The sequence below is a fragment of the Triturus cristatus genome, chromosome 12 (genome assembly GCF_964204655.1).
Source record: "Triturus cristatus chromosome 12, aTriCri1.1, whole genome shotgun sequence".
In the NCBI taxonomy this organism is placed as follows: Eukaryota; Metazoa; Chordata; class Amphibia; order Caudata; family Salamandridae; genus Triturus; species Triturus cristatus.
This window is the reverse complement of record NC_140595.1, coordinates 13,243,673-13,261,716: the sequence shown is the minus strand read 5'-3', so window position 1 is coordinate 13,261,716 and position 18,044 is coordinate 13,243,673. Positions and strand designations below refer to the sequence as shown.

The 18,044-nt window shown below is 51.7% G+C and overlaps 1 protein-coding gene across 1 annotated transcript in view; it reads left to right on the top strand.

The window, feature by feature from the left end:
- Nucleotides 1-1,407: 1,407 nt before the first annotated feature.
- GZMM (granzyme M) overlaps nt 1,408-18,044 on the top strand; it is a 35,578-nt gene continuing 18,941 nt past the window's right edge. Inside the window, exons 1-3 of the mRNA XM_085640098.1 lie at nt 1,408-1,591; nt 12,070-12,226; nt 13,284-13,428. Of these exons, the coding sequence (XP_085496224.1) occupies nt 1,537-1,591; nt 12,070-12,226; nt 13,284-13,428 (357 nt within the window). The 5' untranslated portion in view covers nt 1,408-1,536. The remainder of the gene's footprint in view (nt 1,592-12,069; nt 12,227-13,283; nt 13,429-18,044) is intronic.

The following is an 18,044-nucleotide window of genomic DNA, read 5'->3' as shown; positions in this document are numbered from 1 at the left end:
GGTCTTCAGATGCAACCCGTTCCACTCCCCCTCCTGAGGGTCAGTGAAGTCACCAAGAGGTCTTCAGATGCAACCAGTTCCACTCCCCCTCCTGAGGGTCAGTGAAGTCACAGAGGTCTTCAGATTCAATCCGTTCCACTCCCCCTCCTGAGGGTCAGTGAAGTCACCAAGAGGTCTTCAGATGCAACCCGTTGCACTCCCCCTCCTGAGGGTCAGTGAAGTCACAAAGAGGTCTTCAGATTCAATCCGTTCCACTCCCCCTCCTGAGGGTCAGTGAAGTCACCAAGAGGTCTTCAGATGCAACCAGTTCCACTCCCCCTCCTGAGGGTCAGTGAAGTCACCAAGTGGTCTTCAGATGCAATCTGCAGGTACATTCCATGTTCCTGGCATCTGCAAGCTAACAGGAAGCCTACGTGTCGGCTAACGTTGCCAACCTGGCCCTCCTCCAGGTGACAAGATGTTAACCAGGGGTTTGTGTTCACATTCCACACTAACATTCAGTAGTGTTCAGAGGCCCAGGGATACGCAAGCGGCTCCCTTTCGATTACAAAGTAAACCAATACTCGTTTTCTATTTAAAAATAAAACCAATAGTGCATGTTTTGCATGGATGCAAGCAGTGTGGGTGCTGGACCTGCCTGGATGCAGAGGGATGGTGCGCAGGAGTGATTCCTCACATATGGTTCCAGGGCCATGAGAGAAGCAAACAATTAACCAACTGGGAGCAGGTCTGTGCTGCTGAGAGCTTCTGAGTTCTAGGCATTGATGGCATCAGCAGCACTAAGGTTCTAGAACTGGGAGCAGGTCTGTGATGTCTGAGGTGCTGCTGGGACCCCCTGTGTTCTCGGACTTTGTGACATCAGCAGCACCAGGGATATAGGACTGGGAGGAGATCTTTGAGGTCTGAAGTGCTGCTGCCTGTGTTCTTGGACTTTGTGGCACCCGCACCTGCAGCACGAAGGTTCTAGAACTGGGAGCAGGTCTGAGGTGCTGCTGGGACCCCCTGTGTTTTTTGACTTTGTGACATCAGCAGCACCAGAGATTTAGGACTGGGAGGAGATCTCTGATGTCTGAAGTGCTGCTGAGACCCGTGTTCTTGGACTTAGTAGCATCAGCAGCTCGAAGGTTCTAGAACTGGAAGCAGTTCTGTGATGTCCGAGGTGCTGCTTGGACTCTCTGTGTTCTAGGCCTTTGTGGCATCAGCAGCACGAAGATTCTAGAACTGGGAGGAGGTCTGTGATGTCTGCGGTGCTGCTGGCTCCCTCCTACTCTAGTGCAGTCGGCCACCATGCATCGCCCTCCAGCTCACCACCTCTGTGAGATCAGAAATGAAAGTCGCACCTCTGTGGCGAAGGCCCATCCGCCTGCCCTCCTCCACCCCTCGCCCACGCCGCTGACGAGCCCGCCCTGCTACCAGGAACCCAAGGCAGGCGCTCGGGGGGCCACACTCGAGCGGAAGACGAAGCGCTGCGCGCTGTGACCTGGAGCAGAAGGCGCTTGATCCAGCTTGGAGACGTGCTGAACCCAGGGCTCCATCATGATGTGGATGTGGCTGGCGCTGGCCCTGCTCTGCGTCCATTGGCCTTCAGCGGGTGAGTCTGTGTGTGGCTTTGGCCTCCAGCGGGTGAGTCTGTGTGTGGCTTTGGCCTTCAGCGGGTGAGTCTTTGTGTGGCTTTGGCCTCCAGTGGGTGAGTCTCTGTGTGGCTTTGGCCTTCAACGGGTGAGTCTGTGTGTGGCTTTGGCCTTCAGCGGGTGAGTCTGTGTGTGGCTTTGGCTTCCGGTGGGTGAGTGTGTGGCTTTGGCCTTCAGCGGGTGAGTCTGTGTGTGGCTTTGGCCTTCAGCGGGTGAGTCTTTGTGTGGCTTTGGCCTCCAGTGGGTGAGTCTCTGTGTGGCTTTGGCCTTCAACGGGTGAGTCTGTGTGTGGCTTTGGCCTTCAGCGGGTGAGTCTGTGTGTGGCTTTGGCCTCCAGTGTGTGAGTCTGTGTGTGGCTTTGGCCTTCAGCGGGTGAGTCTGTGTGTGGCTTTGGCCTTCAGCGGGTGTGTGTGTGGCATTGTGTGTTTGTGTTACAAAATGGATGTGTAGGGTAGATAGAACCGTGGACAACTCAATATCAGAACATCGCCCTACCTTCTTTTGAAATACATATATATATTTATACACATGGATATATATATATATATATATATATATATATATATAGTTAAGAACAAAGCAAAACAGTGTACTAGAAACTAAAATAGTATGTGAGACATGGCACCGTTCAAAATTATTATGTTAAAAAAATATTTCTAAAGCGCACGGCTGCCCTAATCAGGGCCTCTGGGCGCTACTCACAGGAGAGACAAAGCCGCCTTAGGGAAGACCGCTCAGCATTCTGACTGGAGAACAGCCAGGGCAGGTCTTCAACTGTTTCCTGAATTGTAAGTGGCCTTGAGTCCTTCTGCGGGGGGGGGCGAGGGGGGGGCACAGAGTTCCATTAGGGTCTGAGCCTCCTCCCATGCTGGCTTGAGACTAGCGGGCGGTTGAGCCACATTCACATCAGCGGAATGTAGAGCTCTGGGGGGGCCAGTAGCGTTGCATCAAGGTGGCTACACTGGGGGCACCCCGTTTGAATAGGATTTTGTGAGAGATACATAGGACCTGGGGTGGGTGTTTAAAGTTATTGTGGCCTACTGGTGAGGGCCCTGGCACATGTTTTATTGCAAATTAAGCACTGCTCAGCACCCACCCCAGTACCCCCTCTCTTCCCCTAGAGCTGCTGTCCCTCACCCCTGTCGCATCAAATTATCTATTTAGGTCACAGATCATCTCTCAGCTCTCTTCTCTTGCAGTTTGACAGTAGCCCTCACCTTTCGCTCACACTCACTTCCTGCGTGTCCGCACTGCCCTTCGGCAGTTCACATTTCTCCTCATCGCTGACCTCTTCAATCGAATTCTCTCACTCCCTTGCTGTCCTCTCTAATCCTCTCATCTCTCCTCACCGAGCACACGGGTCGGACCCGTATGCTCCTCTCGGCCTGAGCCACTCGGATTATTGTTCCCTAATTCAGGAAGGCATGAAATGTCTGTCTCGCTGTTTTGGTGCAGGCCGCGCAGTTGTGGAACGTGCACCCTCCTTTGCTTCGCTCCACCAAGAATCTATTATCCTTTGGGAAGATATAAAAACCTGGCTCTATGCTCTGTAGGTTACCCCATTTGGCTGGTTCTCCTTCCCCTTCTGTGTGTTTCTCATTTGCCTTCAGGCAGCAGATGGTTATTGGCCCCAGGACACCTTTTGGTAACAGAAGCTCACTACAAATGTAAATAATAATAATAGGTAGAAGCAGGGGAGCCACTAGACCCGAACTTCAGGGGGCGAAGGCAACAGTGTGAGAGTAGGGTGAGAGGAGTGACTGCAGGGTGAGTGAGGTGACCATATGAATTTGGGTGGATGTAAGTGCAGAGTTGCACAAATGAAGGCATGGTTAGTGATGGGTTTGTGAGTGCAGAGTGAGCAGTGAGGGGGACAGGTGAGTGAAGTGTCACATGAGTGCAGGGTGAGTAGTGTGCTTGTGTGACTGCAGGGTGAGGTACAGGGTGAACGGTACAAGTTCATTGTGAGTGCCGAGTGATCACTGCGAGTGCAGGGTGAGCGGGTGAATGATGTGAGTGCATGGTGGTCAGTGTGCGTGCATTGTGATCCCTGTGAGTGCAGGATGAGCGTGAAAGTGAAGGGTGAGAACGAGGAGTGAGTTGTCTGAATGCAGGGTGCATTCCCAGACACTTGGAGTAACTGAGCATGTCATTGAGGGCTGGCATAGGGTTTCATATTTAAGTTACAACTATTGTTATTATGGCATTAATCAGGTATCGAGGGTGGAGGAAATAATGTGCTGATCTTGCAACAAACTTCCAGTCTTATGGTTAGGGTTGCCAGCACGCTATTTTGATGGCAGACGGTCCAAAAATAAGCAGTCACCTAAAGCTGTATTTTCAGCACTTATCTGTGCATACTTAGAACAGCAAATATAAATAGAAAGCACTTTTAATTGTGTTCTGGGGCTGCCTCAATGATCCATGGCTGACAATTAAAGGGAACAAAGACAGAAAAGTCACATAACGAATTAATACATACTTTTTTATTCTATTTAGTGACAAGAGGAGGTCTTTGCAGACTCTTTAAACAACACATGGCTGGCATTTTTCTTTTGGCAACCCTACTGTAAATTCCTTTTCATGAAGTTCATTGAGGCGCGATAGTAAAGTCCTATGAGAGACTGTACTGACAGCCGCACTCAAATCTAGCAGTATCCGAGCCTGGGGTCTGCCCGCATCTGCCGTGCTGCGAAGAGTTTCGGTGACTGCTAGGAGAGCAGTCTCAGTGCTGTGTGAGGGTCTAAAACCACTTGGGAACCATCTAAAATGTGGTTTTGCTCTAGAAAGTTGGTTTGGAGATCAGCATGTTTCTCCACACCTTGAACAGGAATGGTAGCAGGGAATTGGGACAGAGTTTTTCTGGCTGAGTGGCATCTAACGAGGGCTTCTTTAGAAGAGGGACCGCCAAAGGAATGTTACTTCTGCAGTGCTCAGCAGGGGGTTGGCTAATTCAAGAACGGTGGGTGTGATGCTCTGCCCAAATTCTAATGTGTAGTCCAGTATTAATGAATTGTCCGGAGATCGAGATTTTATTTGACGCATTAAGAAGTCTCGGCAGGGATGCTTCACATCCTGTGATTCTGGGCAAATCAAATAATCTCCCTGTGCCCGACAAAAATGTATGTGTCCCCATGTAACGTAACTGGTGCTCATGTAAAGCGCTCTGATACCTTCGGGTCAAGTTCCCACTATACAAAACCTTGGGGAAAAAAAGATGGAAATAGCATCTACAGGAAGCTGAGTATCACCTCAGTAGGCGTGTGGGGGCATGAGTCCGTCAACAGTTGAAGGCACCCCCTTTAACTCCTATTTCTCTTCCAGGGTAGAGGTGGGTGAGTCAACAACCTAACGGGTAGAGCCAAGCTGAGCCAAGGGTCTGGCTCTGTTCTTAGAGCCTGTTCACGAGCCGAGCCCTGAAAATGTATGGTTCATATTGCAAACAAACCTCTCGTTAAATATAACACAGTCTCTTCAAAATTCAAGCAAGTGTATTTCTTTAACACGTGTAAGCTTTGGTATTAAAAAATTCCACAGACCTGATAATTCTCGCCTCGGTGCCTATTCCAATCATGGAGTCCCACTCTGCAACTCTGGGCAATAGCTTGCTTAATCTCCACAACGGCCCCCACAACGCTAAGGATGCCTGGCCTCCACCTTGGGGGTGCCCAGGAGTGGACGCCTCGCAGGGAAAGCCAGGATGGGTTCCACAGCGGTATTCGTACAAGCGTCTTGAGACCCTTGCGTGTGAGTAGTGCGCTATACAAGTATCAATTTACATTACATTACATTAACATATTAATCCAACACGTTATAGCGCTGCACCGAAAAGTACTATATTAAAAGTGATGGTTTTTAAACATGAACTGTTAGTGAACTGAGAGGCGAGACAGCTGTCGCGTAAAGCCCGTGCTGGCCTAGGTTCTTATAGAGCAACATTATAGTGTAGTAAACCAAACGCAATAGGTTTTTGTGTAATTTGTATCCTGGACACACATATTTGAAAGCACTTTCATATGCGGTATTGAAGTAAAAAAAGTTTTGGTGAAATAAAGTATTTGCCTTAGATCACACAATTTAAGCGGAGAATCCACGATTTATCCAGGTGTTCTGGTTTCACTTTGTTGAAATCAGGCAGTAAAAGGGTATTCCCATCAGGTCGCGTGAGAGTGAAGTAGGTAAGGACTTCACTGTGTTAAAGCTATGGTGGGCCTCCATGAAGCAAGGTAAGCTATCTTACAACACCTTGCCCCATTGCCTTTTTACTGGTGTCAGGGGAGCTCTCCATAATCAAAATACTATTTGCCTGCTGCGCTGAGAATGAAAGCGTCATTCTTGTTAAAACTGCACTTTGTAACAATCCAAACGTTATGCCACTTCTCTGCAGAGGGGTGTTGGGATAAAGTCAGCAAAAAGAAATATAACAAAATGTAATCCAAGTAAAAATACTTGGAAGAGAAAGACAAGTGTGAGGCCGTAAGGGCGGACGGAAGGCATAGCGACCCATGAGGGCGGTGGTCTTCCCAGATGGGTGAGATGGGCTGAAATCCAAAAATAATGTCCTATCGAGCGCAACACGCGCATCTGCTACAACCTGTACTTCCACGTGGAGTTATACTCTGGCAAAAGTCCAGGCAGACCTGTGATGGTTCCACATGGTCTATGATTGTTTAGCTGTGAACACCGCTGGATGTGGGAATAAAAACTTGTCACCATGCTGACTGTGCGGAGTCCTATTTGTGGCAGTGTCATAGCAGCAATAAAACATTCTGTGCAAAGGGGGATGTTAGAGTGGACTATGGGTTGGACTGTGTCATGTTAAGGTAGCCTGTGTGGTTTAGACTGGGTTATGTCCGGTGTGGTATGTTGTGTTAGTGGGAAGACACTCCCCTCGGAGAGATTATCTCGCACACTAATAAAGTTTCAATCACTCAAATCCTTTCTGCATGTGCTGTAGACTTTTTCCCTAAACCAAGGTTAAAAATTTCACAAAGCTTTAATATTATATATATGCACCTACAATGACATCAAATCAACATGGAGCATATCAGAATGTCATATCCCCCCTACATTTAAAACCACTGATGCATCACATAAATCTAAAACTCAATTTACTGCTTGAGCCCCCCACAATACGGCGAAACACAAAACCCAAAGATACAAAAAGCAATTGAAAAAACTTTTTTTAAAACGAATGGCAGGCTGCCTTAAAGTACTGAGAGCTAGAGGAGGGAAGCGACCAGGGAGAAAGAGTTAGAGTGCCCTAGAGTGGTGGTGCCACAGCAGTGTGGGTAGACACCCAGAGGCATCTGGTTGATGGAGAGCACAGCGGGCAGGGAGTGCCGGAGGAACATGAAGTGAGGAGCGCGAGCGGTTTGTACATGGTGGGGCTGGGAAAGTTTTGTACATGGTGGGGTTGGGAGAGGGAGAGGTTTGTACATGGTGGGGCTGGAGAGGGAGAGGTTTGTACATGGTGGGGCTGGAGAGGGAGAGGTTTGTACATGGTGGGGCTGGAGAGGGAGAGGTTTGTACATGGTGGGGCTGGGAGAGGTTTGTACATGGTGGGGCTGGAGAGGGAGAGGTTTGTACATGGTGGGGCTGGAGAGGGAGAGGTTTGTACATGGTGGGGCTGGGAGAGGTTTGTACATGGTGGGGCCTGGAGAGGGAGTGGTTTGTACATGGTGGGGCTGGAGAGGGAGAGGTTTGTACATGATGGGGCTGGGAGAGGGAGAGGTTTGTACATGGTGGGGCTGGGAGAGGGAGTGGTTTGTACATGGTGGGGCTGGGAGAGGGAGTGGTTTGTACATGGTGGGGCTGGGAGAGGTTTGTACATGGTGGGGCTGGGAGAGGGAGAGGTTTGTACATGGTGGGGCTGGGAGAGGGAGAGGTTTGTACATGGTGGGGCTGGAGAGGGAGAGGTTTGTACATGGTGGGGCTGGGAAAGGGAGAGGTTTGTACATGGTGGGGCTGGGAAAGGTTTGTACATGGGGCAGGGAGAGGGAGAGGTTTGTAAATGGTGGGGCTGGAGAGGGAGAGGTTTGTACATGGTGGGGCTGGAGAGGGAGAGGTTTGTACATGGGGCTGGAGAGGGAGAGGTTTGTACCTGGTGGGGCTGGGAGAGGTTTGTACATGGTGGGGCTGGAGAGGGAGAGATTTGTACATGGGGCTGGAGAGGGAGAGGTTTGTACATGGTGGGGCTGGAGAGGGAGTGGTTTGTACATGGTGGGGCTGGGAGAGGGAGAGGTTTGTACATGGTGGGGCTGGGAGAGGTTTGTACATGGCGGGGTCTGGAGAGGGAGCGGTTTGTACATGGTGGGGCTGGGAGAGGGAGAGGTTTGTACATGGTGGGGCTGGGAAAGGGAGAGGTTTGTACATGGTGGGGCTGGGAAAGGTTTGTACATGGTGGGGCTGGAGAGGGAGAGGTTTGTACAGAAAGGTTTGTACATGGTGGGGCTGGAGAGGGAGAGGTTTGTACATGGTGGGGCTGGAGAGGGAGAGGGGGCTGGAGAGGGAAAGGTTTGTACATGGGGCTGGAGAGGGAGAGGTTTGTACATGGTGGGGCTGGAGAGGGAGAGGTTTGTACATGGTGGGGCTGGAGAGGGAGAGGTTTGTACATGGTGGGGCTGGAGAGGGAGAGGTTTGTACATGGTGGGGCTGGAGAGGGAGAGGTTTGTACATGGTGGGGCTGGGAGAGGTTTGTACATGGTGGGGCCTGGAGAGGGAGTGGTTTGTACATGGTGGGGCTGGAGAGGGAGAGGTTTGTACATGATGGGGCTGGGAGAGGGAGAGGTTTGTACATGGTGGGGCTGGGAGAGGGAGTGGTTTGTACATGGTGGGGCTGGGAGAGGGAGTGGTTTGTACATGGTGGGGCTGGGAGAGGTTTGTACATGGTGGGGCTGGGAGAGGGAGAGGTTTGTACATGGTGGGGCTGGGAGAGGGAGAGGTTTGTACATGGTGGGGCTGGAGAGGGAGAGGTTTGTACATGGTGGGGCTGGGAAAGGGAGAGGTTTGTACATGGTGGGGCTGGGAAAGGTTTGTACATGGGGCAGGGAGAGGGAGAGGTTTGTACATGGTGGGGCTGGAGAGGGAGAGGTTTGTACATGGTGGGGCTGGAGAGGGAGAGGTTTGTACATGGGGCTGGAGAGGGAGAGGTTTGTACATGGTGGGGCTGGGAGAGGTTTGTACATGGTGGGGCTGGAGAGGGAGAGATTTGTACATGGGGCTGGAGAGGGAGAGGTTTGTACATGGTGGGGCTGGAGAGGGAGTGGTTTGTACATGGTGGGGCTGGGAGAGGGAGAGGTTTGTACATGGTGGGGCTGGGAGAGGTTTGTACATGGCGGGGTCTGGAGAGGGAGCGGTTTGTACATGGTGGGGCTGGGAGAGGGAGAGGTTTGTACATGGTGGGGCTGGGAAAGGGAGAGGTTTGTACATGGTGGGGCTGGGAAAGGTTTGTACATGGTGGGGCTGGAGAGGGAGAGGTTTGTACAGAAAGGTTTGTACATGGTGGGGCTGGAGAGGGAGAGGTTTGTACATGGTGGGGCTGGAGAGGGAGAGGGGGCTGGAGAGGGAGAGGTTTGTACATGGGGCTGGAGAGGGAGAGGTTTGTACATGGTGGGGCTGGAGAGGGAGAGGTTTGTACATGGTGGGGCTGGAGAGGGAGAGGTTTGTACATGGGGCTGGAGAGGGAGAGGTTTGTACATGGTGGGGCTGGAGAGGGAGTGGTTTGTACATGGTGGGGCTGGGAGAGGGAGAGGTTTGTACATGGTGGGGCTGGGAGAGGTTTGTACATGGCGGGGTCTGGAGAGGGAGCGGTTTGTACATGGTGGGGCTGGGAGAGATTTGTACATGGTGGGGTTGGGAGAGGGAGCGGTTTGTACATGGTGGGGCTGGAGATGGGAGCGGTTTGTACATGGTGGGGCTGGGAGAGGTTTGTACATGGCGGGGTCTGGAGAGGGAGCGGTTTGTACATGGTGGGGCTGGGAGAGATTTGTACATGGTGGGGCCGGGAGAGGGAGTGGTTTGTACATAGTGGGGCCGGGAGAGGGAGTGGTTTGTACATGGTGGGGCTGGGAGAGGTTTGTACATGGTGGGGCTGGAGAGGGAGAGGCTTGTACATGGTGGGGCTGGAGAGGGAGAGGCTTGTACATGGTGGGGCTGGGAGAGGGAGAGGTTTGTACATGGTGGGGCCGGGAGAGGGAGTGGTTTGTACATGGTGGGGCTGGGAGAGGTTTGTACATGGTGGGGCTGGGAGAGGGAGAGGTTTGTACATGGTGGGGCTGGAGAGGGAGAGGTTTGTACATGGTGGGGCTGGGAGAGGTTTGTACATGGTGGGGCTGGGAGAGGGGGTGGTTTGTACATGGTGGGGTTCGGAGAGGGAGCGGTTTGTACATGGTGGGGCTGGAGAGGGAGAGGTTTGTACATGGTGGGGCTGGGAGAGGTTTGTACATGGCGGGGTCTGGAGAGGGAGCGGTTTGTACATGGTGGGGCTGGGAGATATTTGTACATGGTGGGGCTGGGAGAGGGAGTGGTTTGTACATGGTGGGGCTGGGAGAGGGAGTGGTTTGTACATGGTGGGGCTGGGAGAGGTTTGTACATGGTGGGGCTGGGAGAGGGAGAGGCTTGTACATGGTGGGGCTGGGAGAGGGAGAGGTTTGTACATGGTGGGGCCGGGAGAGGGAGTGGTTTGTACATGGTGGGGCTGGGAGAGGGAGTGGTTTGTACATGGTGGGGCTGGAGAGGGAGAGGCTTGTACATGGTGGGGCTGGGAGAGGGAGAGGTTTGTACATGGTGGGGCCGGGAGAGGGAGTGGTTTGTACATGGTGGGGCTGGGAGAGGTTTGTACATGGTGGGTCTGGGAGAGGTTTGTACATGGTGGGGCTGGGAGAGGGAGAGATTTGTACATGGTGGGGCTCGGAGAGGGGGTGGTTTGTACATGGTGGGGCTCGGAGAGGGGGTGGTTTGCACATGGTGGGGCTGGGAAAGGGAGAGGTTTGTACATGGTGGGGCTGGGAAAGGTTTGTACATGGTGGGGCAGGGAGAGGGAGTGGTTTGTACATGGTGGGGCTGGAGAGGGAGAGGTTTGTACATGGGGCTGGAGAGGGAGAGGTTTGTACATGGTGGGGCTGGAGAGGGAGAGGTTTGTACATGGGGCTGGAGAGGGAGAGGTTTGTACATGGTGGGGCTGGAGAGGGAGAGGTTTGTACATGGTGGGGCTGGGAGAGGTTTGTACATGGCGGGGCCTGGTGAGGAAGCGGTTTGTACATGGTGGGGCTGGGAGTGGTTTGTACATGGTGGGGCTGGGAGAGGTTTGTACATGGTGGGGCTGGGAGAGGTTTGTACATGGTGGGGCTTGGATTGGTTTGTACATGGTGGGGCTGGGAGTGGTTTGTACATGGTGGGGCTGGAGAGGGAGAGGTTTGTACATGGGGCTGGAGAGGGAGAGGTTTGTACATGGTGGGGCTGGAGAGGGAGAGGTTTGTACATGGTGGGGCTGGAGAGGGAGAGGTTTGTACATGGTGGGGCTGGGAGAGGTTTGTACATGGCGGGGTCTGGTGAGAGAGCGGTTTGTACATGGTGGGGCTGGGAGTGGTTTGTACATGGTGCGGCTGGGAGAGGTTTGTACATGGCGGGGTCTGGTGAGGGAGCGGTTTGTACATGGTGGGGCTGGGAGCGGTTTGTACATGGTGGGGCTGGGAGTGGTTTGTACATGGTGGGGCCTGGAGAGGGAGAGGTTTGTACATGGTGGGGCTGGAGAGGGAGAGGTTTGTGCATGGTGGGGCTGGAGAGGGAGAGGTTTGTACATGGTGGGGCTGGGAGAGGTTTGTACATGGCGGGGTCTGGTGAGAGAGCGGTTTGTACATGGTGGGGCTGGGAGTGGTTTGTACATGGTGCGGCTGGGAGAGGTTTGTACATGGCGGGGTCTGGTGAGGGAGCGGTTTGTACATGGTGGGGCTGGGAGCGGTTTGTACATGGTGGGGCTGGGAGTGGTTTGTACATGGTGGGGCTGGGAGAGGTTTGTACATGGCGGGGTCTGGAGAGGGAGAGATTTGTTCATGGTGGGTCTGGGAGAGGGAGAGGTTTATACATGGTGGGGCTGGCAGAGAGGAGGATGCTGAAGTGGAGCCGATGGCCTGAGTGTGAGGGATGGCCATAGGTTCCCGCTGCCCCATCTAGTCATCACTGAAGCTTGCAGACTTCTCTCAGTTTGCCCACAGGCCTGTCTGAGGCTGGCATAGAGGCCCATTGGTACAGCCACTGGGTGCAGGTGACAGAGAGGGCTGGGTAGTATGTGCTGAGAGTGGCAGAGATTGGGTAGGCCACAAACGCCGGGTGCTTGTGCCGCTCTGGGGGGCTGCTGGCAGTACAGAACCTCAACATTGGGGCGGGGGGTGGCTCTGTTCGCCTCACACGACTTCCACCCATGTCTTTCCTCTTGCAGCCGCCAGATCAGAGGCTGAGATCATCGGAGGTCGTGAGGCGAAGCCGCATTCCAGACCCTACATGGTATCCTTACAGGTCGGGGGGGTCCACAAATGTGGGGGCGCCCTGGTCGACCCACAGTGGGTGCTGACGGTGGCTCACTGCTTCCCCAACATGTAGGTGAAAGAACTGCTGTCGGTCTGTTTGCAGGGCGCGCGACTTTCCTATCCCTTTGGGCCGAGTGAAACTGACAGTTGTATGTGTGGTGACGAGAGCCTGCCCCCCCCCCCCGCCCTCCCCTTCTCACCCAAGCCCCCCGACCGCAGCCTTTCACACCCTGCCTCATGAGCCTGACTAGGCTGTGGAAGAAAAGGTGTGAAATGTGTGTGGTTCGCATGTCGCTTTTGCAAATGTGTGATTTTCGGCACCACCATGAAAGGTTACTCGATGCAGCCCCCTGTGTGCAGCCTGGGGGGGGGGTGAGGTGTCGCGTTGTGAAAGCAGATCACGAGGACACTTTCTGAAGTTGGGGTTCGAGAGGCCACAACTCTGCATCCTCCCATCTCTAAAGGTAGATGCTGTTTTTTTTTTCTTTTACCCTTCTTGCAGACTCCGCCTCCTCTGCCCCCTTTGCACCTGCACACAGTGCTTCTTGCCACCTTTGCCCAGCCTACCAAAGCTGTGCTGGACCCCTGCTTGAAGTGCTGTGGAAGGGGGGAATGGAGCGTACCCCATCCTCCGCGAGCACTACCGTCCCTGCCCTGGGTCTTGCACTGACATCCGTGGTGGCAGCATGGACACAAAAACCCTTTGGAGGTTGATAGCGTGTCCAGACCTTTGTAGCTGTGCCTCTGAGCGGGTGGCCTGCAGGTCCTGCTGTTGTGTGTACTACCAGAGACTTACGCAGGCATCCTGTATGTGTGCTGCTGGTGGTTCTTCTTAGCAGGCATCCTGTATGTGTGCTGCTGGTGGTTCTTCTTAGCAGGCATCCTGTATGTGTGCTGCTGGTGGCGGTGGCTCTTCTTATCTTTTCACTTTCCTCTTCAAATCAGTCTGTTCTCTCTGAACCCTAGTGCACACTTTCATTTCAGAACACCTTGTTTCCTTCATTACAAGTTAGCAATGCTTCAGAAGTTCCATTTTGTGGTGTTTGGCTGAATCGGCGTGGTTCTCAGAGGGGGGATCCATTCAGACCTGTATGTGGTATTTACTTAGTTTATTTCTCCAATGCAGAACCCTGGGGCCGATCCGAGCGGTGCTGGGGCTTCATCGGATCGATAGACGGCTCCCCGAGGACCAGGAGATCTCAGTCAAGGGCTACTACCCTCACACTGGGTTTGACGATTTCTCGAAAGAGAATGACATCATGCTGCTCCAGGTAAGGCCGCGCCAAGCCGCCCCCGGCCCAGGGAGGGATGGGAAGCGGTCAATCGAGAGGCCTGAAAGTAGGACCAACCATACTTTGATCCCGCCAGCATCTGCTTTGCAGCCGCTGTATCAGGTGTAGTCTGTGGAAGAAGAGAGTGTTGAGGGCATGATGCGGAGAAGGTCGGTTAGGTGTCCTTGACTGCCTGAGGAGAGGGCGAGTCCTCTCAGTAGCCACTGGGCCACCTTGTGTTTAATATACATGTGAAAAGTCTCAATAGTCTCCTTAGGGTCACTAGTCGGGTGAGGGGAGGGGGAAGTGTGAAAAACTTCCTTAACAATCATAAAGTTCTTCATTGTGGAAGAAGAAAAATGCAACAGTAGACGGGCAATATCCGAGCTCTCGCTGACTTCAGGCAAATGGAAGAGACGATCAAGAAATCCAAAAAGAAAATCCCAACAGAAATCCAGCTGCAAAGATTAACAAGCATTTGCAATGCAATAGGTCTCGCATTTGCGAGAGTATGAGCTATTGGCATTGTAAATGAAAATGCCTTTTATTTTTGTGTTTTGCAAACCTGCAAATGTTGCATAAATACGCACATTTTACTTATAGTCCTTGCTTACGAGAAGCAAGGCTCGCAGTAACTGCATGTCTTTTAATGCCAGCCTTGCTTCTCGTAAGCAAGGACCATAAGTACACACTACTCACAGATTTTCAAAACACATAAATAAAAGGCATTGTCATTTACAATGCCAGTAGCTCAAATACTCACAAATACGAGACCTATTGTATTGCAAATGCTTTTTTTCCTACGCACTTGATCCTTAGCTGGCTTTCCTATATTTCATTTTTTTTTTTTAAGGAGAAAGGATACCTCTACCTCCCAAAATTAAGGCAGTATTGATCTGAGCTTTACATACTTACAACAGGTTTACAACATCTTGGTTTAATACTTTGTTAAACCAGATCAGTTTCCATGTGACTGGGGAGTTTGCGGGTGGGGCTGAGAGAACATTTTTATTGTACTCTAGTATACCATACTATTGGCACCAGATATTGTACATTTGGGTTTACATATTGCCATTGAACTCTTCAGTTTGAGGCTAGTATAGCGAGACTCGTAAACCGCAACCCTTTTTGATGACAGAGTCAGCCCACTGCCCTGCATAAGGCAAGCTTTGGGGCTGGCGAACACTTCAGCCCTGATCTCTTGAATAACAAATCTTTTACAGGCGCGCTGCCTATGGCGTCTAGCAGCACACAAGGTTACTGTATTTCTTATTAAAGGATATCATGCAACTTTCAATCAGATTGTAAAGCGTCATATTGGTTTAATCCACGTAAAACAAGAACACGTGTTTGGCGATGGTGTTGTTTCATGTGTAGTGAATGATTGGCCATTGGCCCAGAAGTATTCAAGATTTAAATTGTGTAAAGAAAAATAGAAATGCCTGATTTAAAAGTGCACAGTAGTAAAGAGCTGCTTCGCTGAGGGGTGCTGCAAATGGTAAGTCACAAGCAATTAAAATTGCTGGAAGCTGTGCCAAGAGCAAATACTGAATCATACAGCACCCAACGTGGTGTCAATCCCGGCCACTGGGTGGAAACAGTCATGTAGTGCCTAGAGTAAATGCTGTCTTAAAACATTAAGCAACTCAGCACCAAGAGCAGCCATTGTATTAACCAGCAGCCAATATAATGCAAAGACCAACCACCATTTTCAAAAAGCACACAATTCGGCGTCAATAGCAGCCCAAGGCTCAACACAGTATCCCCAATATAGCGTCAAGATTAACCAGTAGTTTAAAACAGCATCAAGTACGCAGAGCCCTTGTAGCTTCAATAGTTAACAAGCGCGCACTGAAGCTGACGGAGGGGGAGTGGGGGCGGGCACGCAGGCTGCCAAATGGTGCGATGAATCACGGCTATGTAGTGCCTAGAGTAAATGCTGTCTTAAAACATTAAGCAACTCAGCACCAAGAGCAGCCATTGTATTAACCAGCAGCCAATATAATGCAAAGACCAACCACCATTTTCAAAAAGCACACAATTCGGCGTCAATAGCAGCCCAAGGCTCAACACAGTATCCCCAATATAGCGTCAAGATTAACCAGTAGTTTAAAACAGCATCAAGTACGCAGAGCCCTTGTAGCTTCAATAGTTAACAAGCGCGCACTGAAGCTGACGGAGTGGGAGGGGGAGTGGGGGCGGGCACGCAGGCTGCCAAATGGTGCGATGAATCACGGCTAAAGTGAAAGCAAACAAGTGGTTGCAGGATTCCAAATGGTGCGCGCGCCCGGACGGGTCACATGCACTGTAGTTGGAGGCCTGCAAAGCCACTGTTTGCACTTCCAAAACGCGCTTACTATAAGTCTCGCCAGAGCAGCGCTAAAGCGCTGGTCAGGCGAGACCTAAAAATCTGGGATGAAATAAGGAGCATGGTATTGAAGAGCTCAACAAAAAAAATATGGGAACAAATGCAATGTGATATCTCATTTGCTTGTCAACGCCTTCATGTATGATTCAAATAAAACTAGCATCATTTGAAAAGACGCAACTTGCTCTTTGATGGGGCACCTCAGATACAATAGTCTGTTGAGGCCACCATCTTGGAAAGTGCAGTTCATAAGATTTAACTACACCCCGTTCCATAGCTCACTGCGTCGACTTATTACGAGAACAAAACACCCAAGTTTGATATTTTTTGCCAAGTGCAGAAGTCCGCTCTCCAGTCGGTACCCTTCCTGTCGGACGCTTCCTTGTTCGTGGTAGAGCACACCTCCATGTCTACGTAAGTTACAGCAGGGCCACGTGCGGAACATTGCGTTCTGCATACCGTCTGACTTTGCGGTAAGCGCAGTCAAGTGGCACATAGCATTATGCCTCTGAACGCTCGTAACCTCTGGTAAGGTCTTGGGATACATGTGACAGTAAGGGCCCCTCCTGAGGCTCCAGACTTGAAAGAAGGCCATCGGAAGAACTGACGAGATAATATGCGAGCACACACAGCTCAAGTATTTTCCCAAGAATGCTCACCGGTTGGGTAATTTTTCAAGTGACCTAAGAACTCATGATTACCTTAAAGGTAATCCAAGCTCCAGGGGAACCCTCAGACCAGCACTTTGGCCGGAGAGCTCCTGATAGTCCAGAGGGGGTCCCCCCACGTACCTTGCAGGGGGGCCCCCTCAATTATCGTTCCACCACTGCCTTAAAGCATCAGTGAGACCCAGATTTCTTGACCCTCCTGTTCTGTTTGCCATTGTACCATGATTGGTGGTGGTACAGGTGAAGGCTGAGGTCCAGGAAAATTACTTCAACTGAGAATAATAAAAAACTGGATTAATCTTCAAAGTGCGAGGCAACATCAGACGGAAATCCCAGGATTAATCAGATGATCAGTAACTGCAGGAACCATCGGATCAATACGAGGGGGAAATTGAAAAATTCTTGTAAACAAGGTGAAACCTTATTAGTACTACGACTTGCATGATTATTACAATGTCACAACTGGTACATAGGAAGCCTGTTAGAAATGGGATTTTTGGTTGGCTAGGGCATGTGCCAAAGTCGGGCAGAAACCACCACTCTAATCAGAATAAGGGAGTTACCCTCCTAAAATAACCTCTGATCACCCCCTTGGTAGCTTGGCACGAGCAGCCAGGCTTATCTTAAAGGCAGTGTGTAAAGCATTTGCACATAACCAACAGTAATACAGTGTAAGCACTACAAAATGACACTACACCAGTTTAGAAAAATATCCAGTAATTTTATATATTTAAGACAAGACCAAAAACAATAAAAATCCACAATGCAGTACTTGAAAATCTTCAATTATCAAAATATGCTTGAAAAATTGTTCCTTGATGTCAATAGCTCCGTCCGAGGCTATCACGGCCTCGTAAGCAAACAAATCCAAACAGTTCTGGATGACTGCAGCATCGCGGGCCAGCTACGGTGTCGGGAAGACCCGCAAACAGTACCTTTAAGAAATGCAAGGCGACGGCAACCTCTCGTTGAGCTTCCGAAAGCATGGCATCCGTAGACGTCGGTTCCGGAGGTCGGTGCAGGAGTCGTCAAGGCTCTTGAAGTCACACGCGTTGCAGGTCGAACTCCCCTCTGTTGAAGTCAGGAGCACTGGCGTCGGCAGGCGTCGGGTGCTGCTGTGCGAAGTGCAGCGCTGCGACGTGCTGTGCCCTCCGGTCGCGGTGTGAGCAGCCGCTCGGTGGCGGCGTCAGATGGCATAGTTGGTGAGACCAGGGTCGCGGTGCGAGGTGAAGGCGGTGCTCGTCGCGGTGCTGGCAGGTCACGGTGCAAGCAGCGGCGTCGCGGAGGCTGAAGCGCTGGTGGTGCCGGCGTCGGTAGGCCAGGGCTGCAGTGCGGGATGAGGGCAGTGCGTTGTGTAACTTTACGAGCGGTGCCCTCAAACCACAGTGCAAGCAGCGGCGTAGATTGCGGCGTGGAGCAGCATCGTCGGGGATACCAAGGCGGCGGCGTGAAGCGAGGCGGGGCCGAGTGCGGTGCCCACAGGTCGCGGTGTGAGCAGCGGCTCGGTGGCGGCATCAGCAGGCGTCTGTGAGACCAGAGTCGCAGTGCGGCGTTGCGGCAGTTCCCTCTGCGGTGCCTTC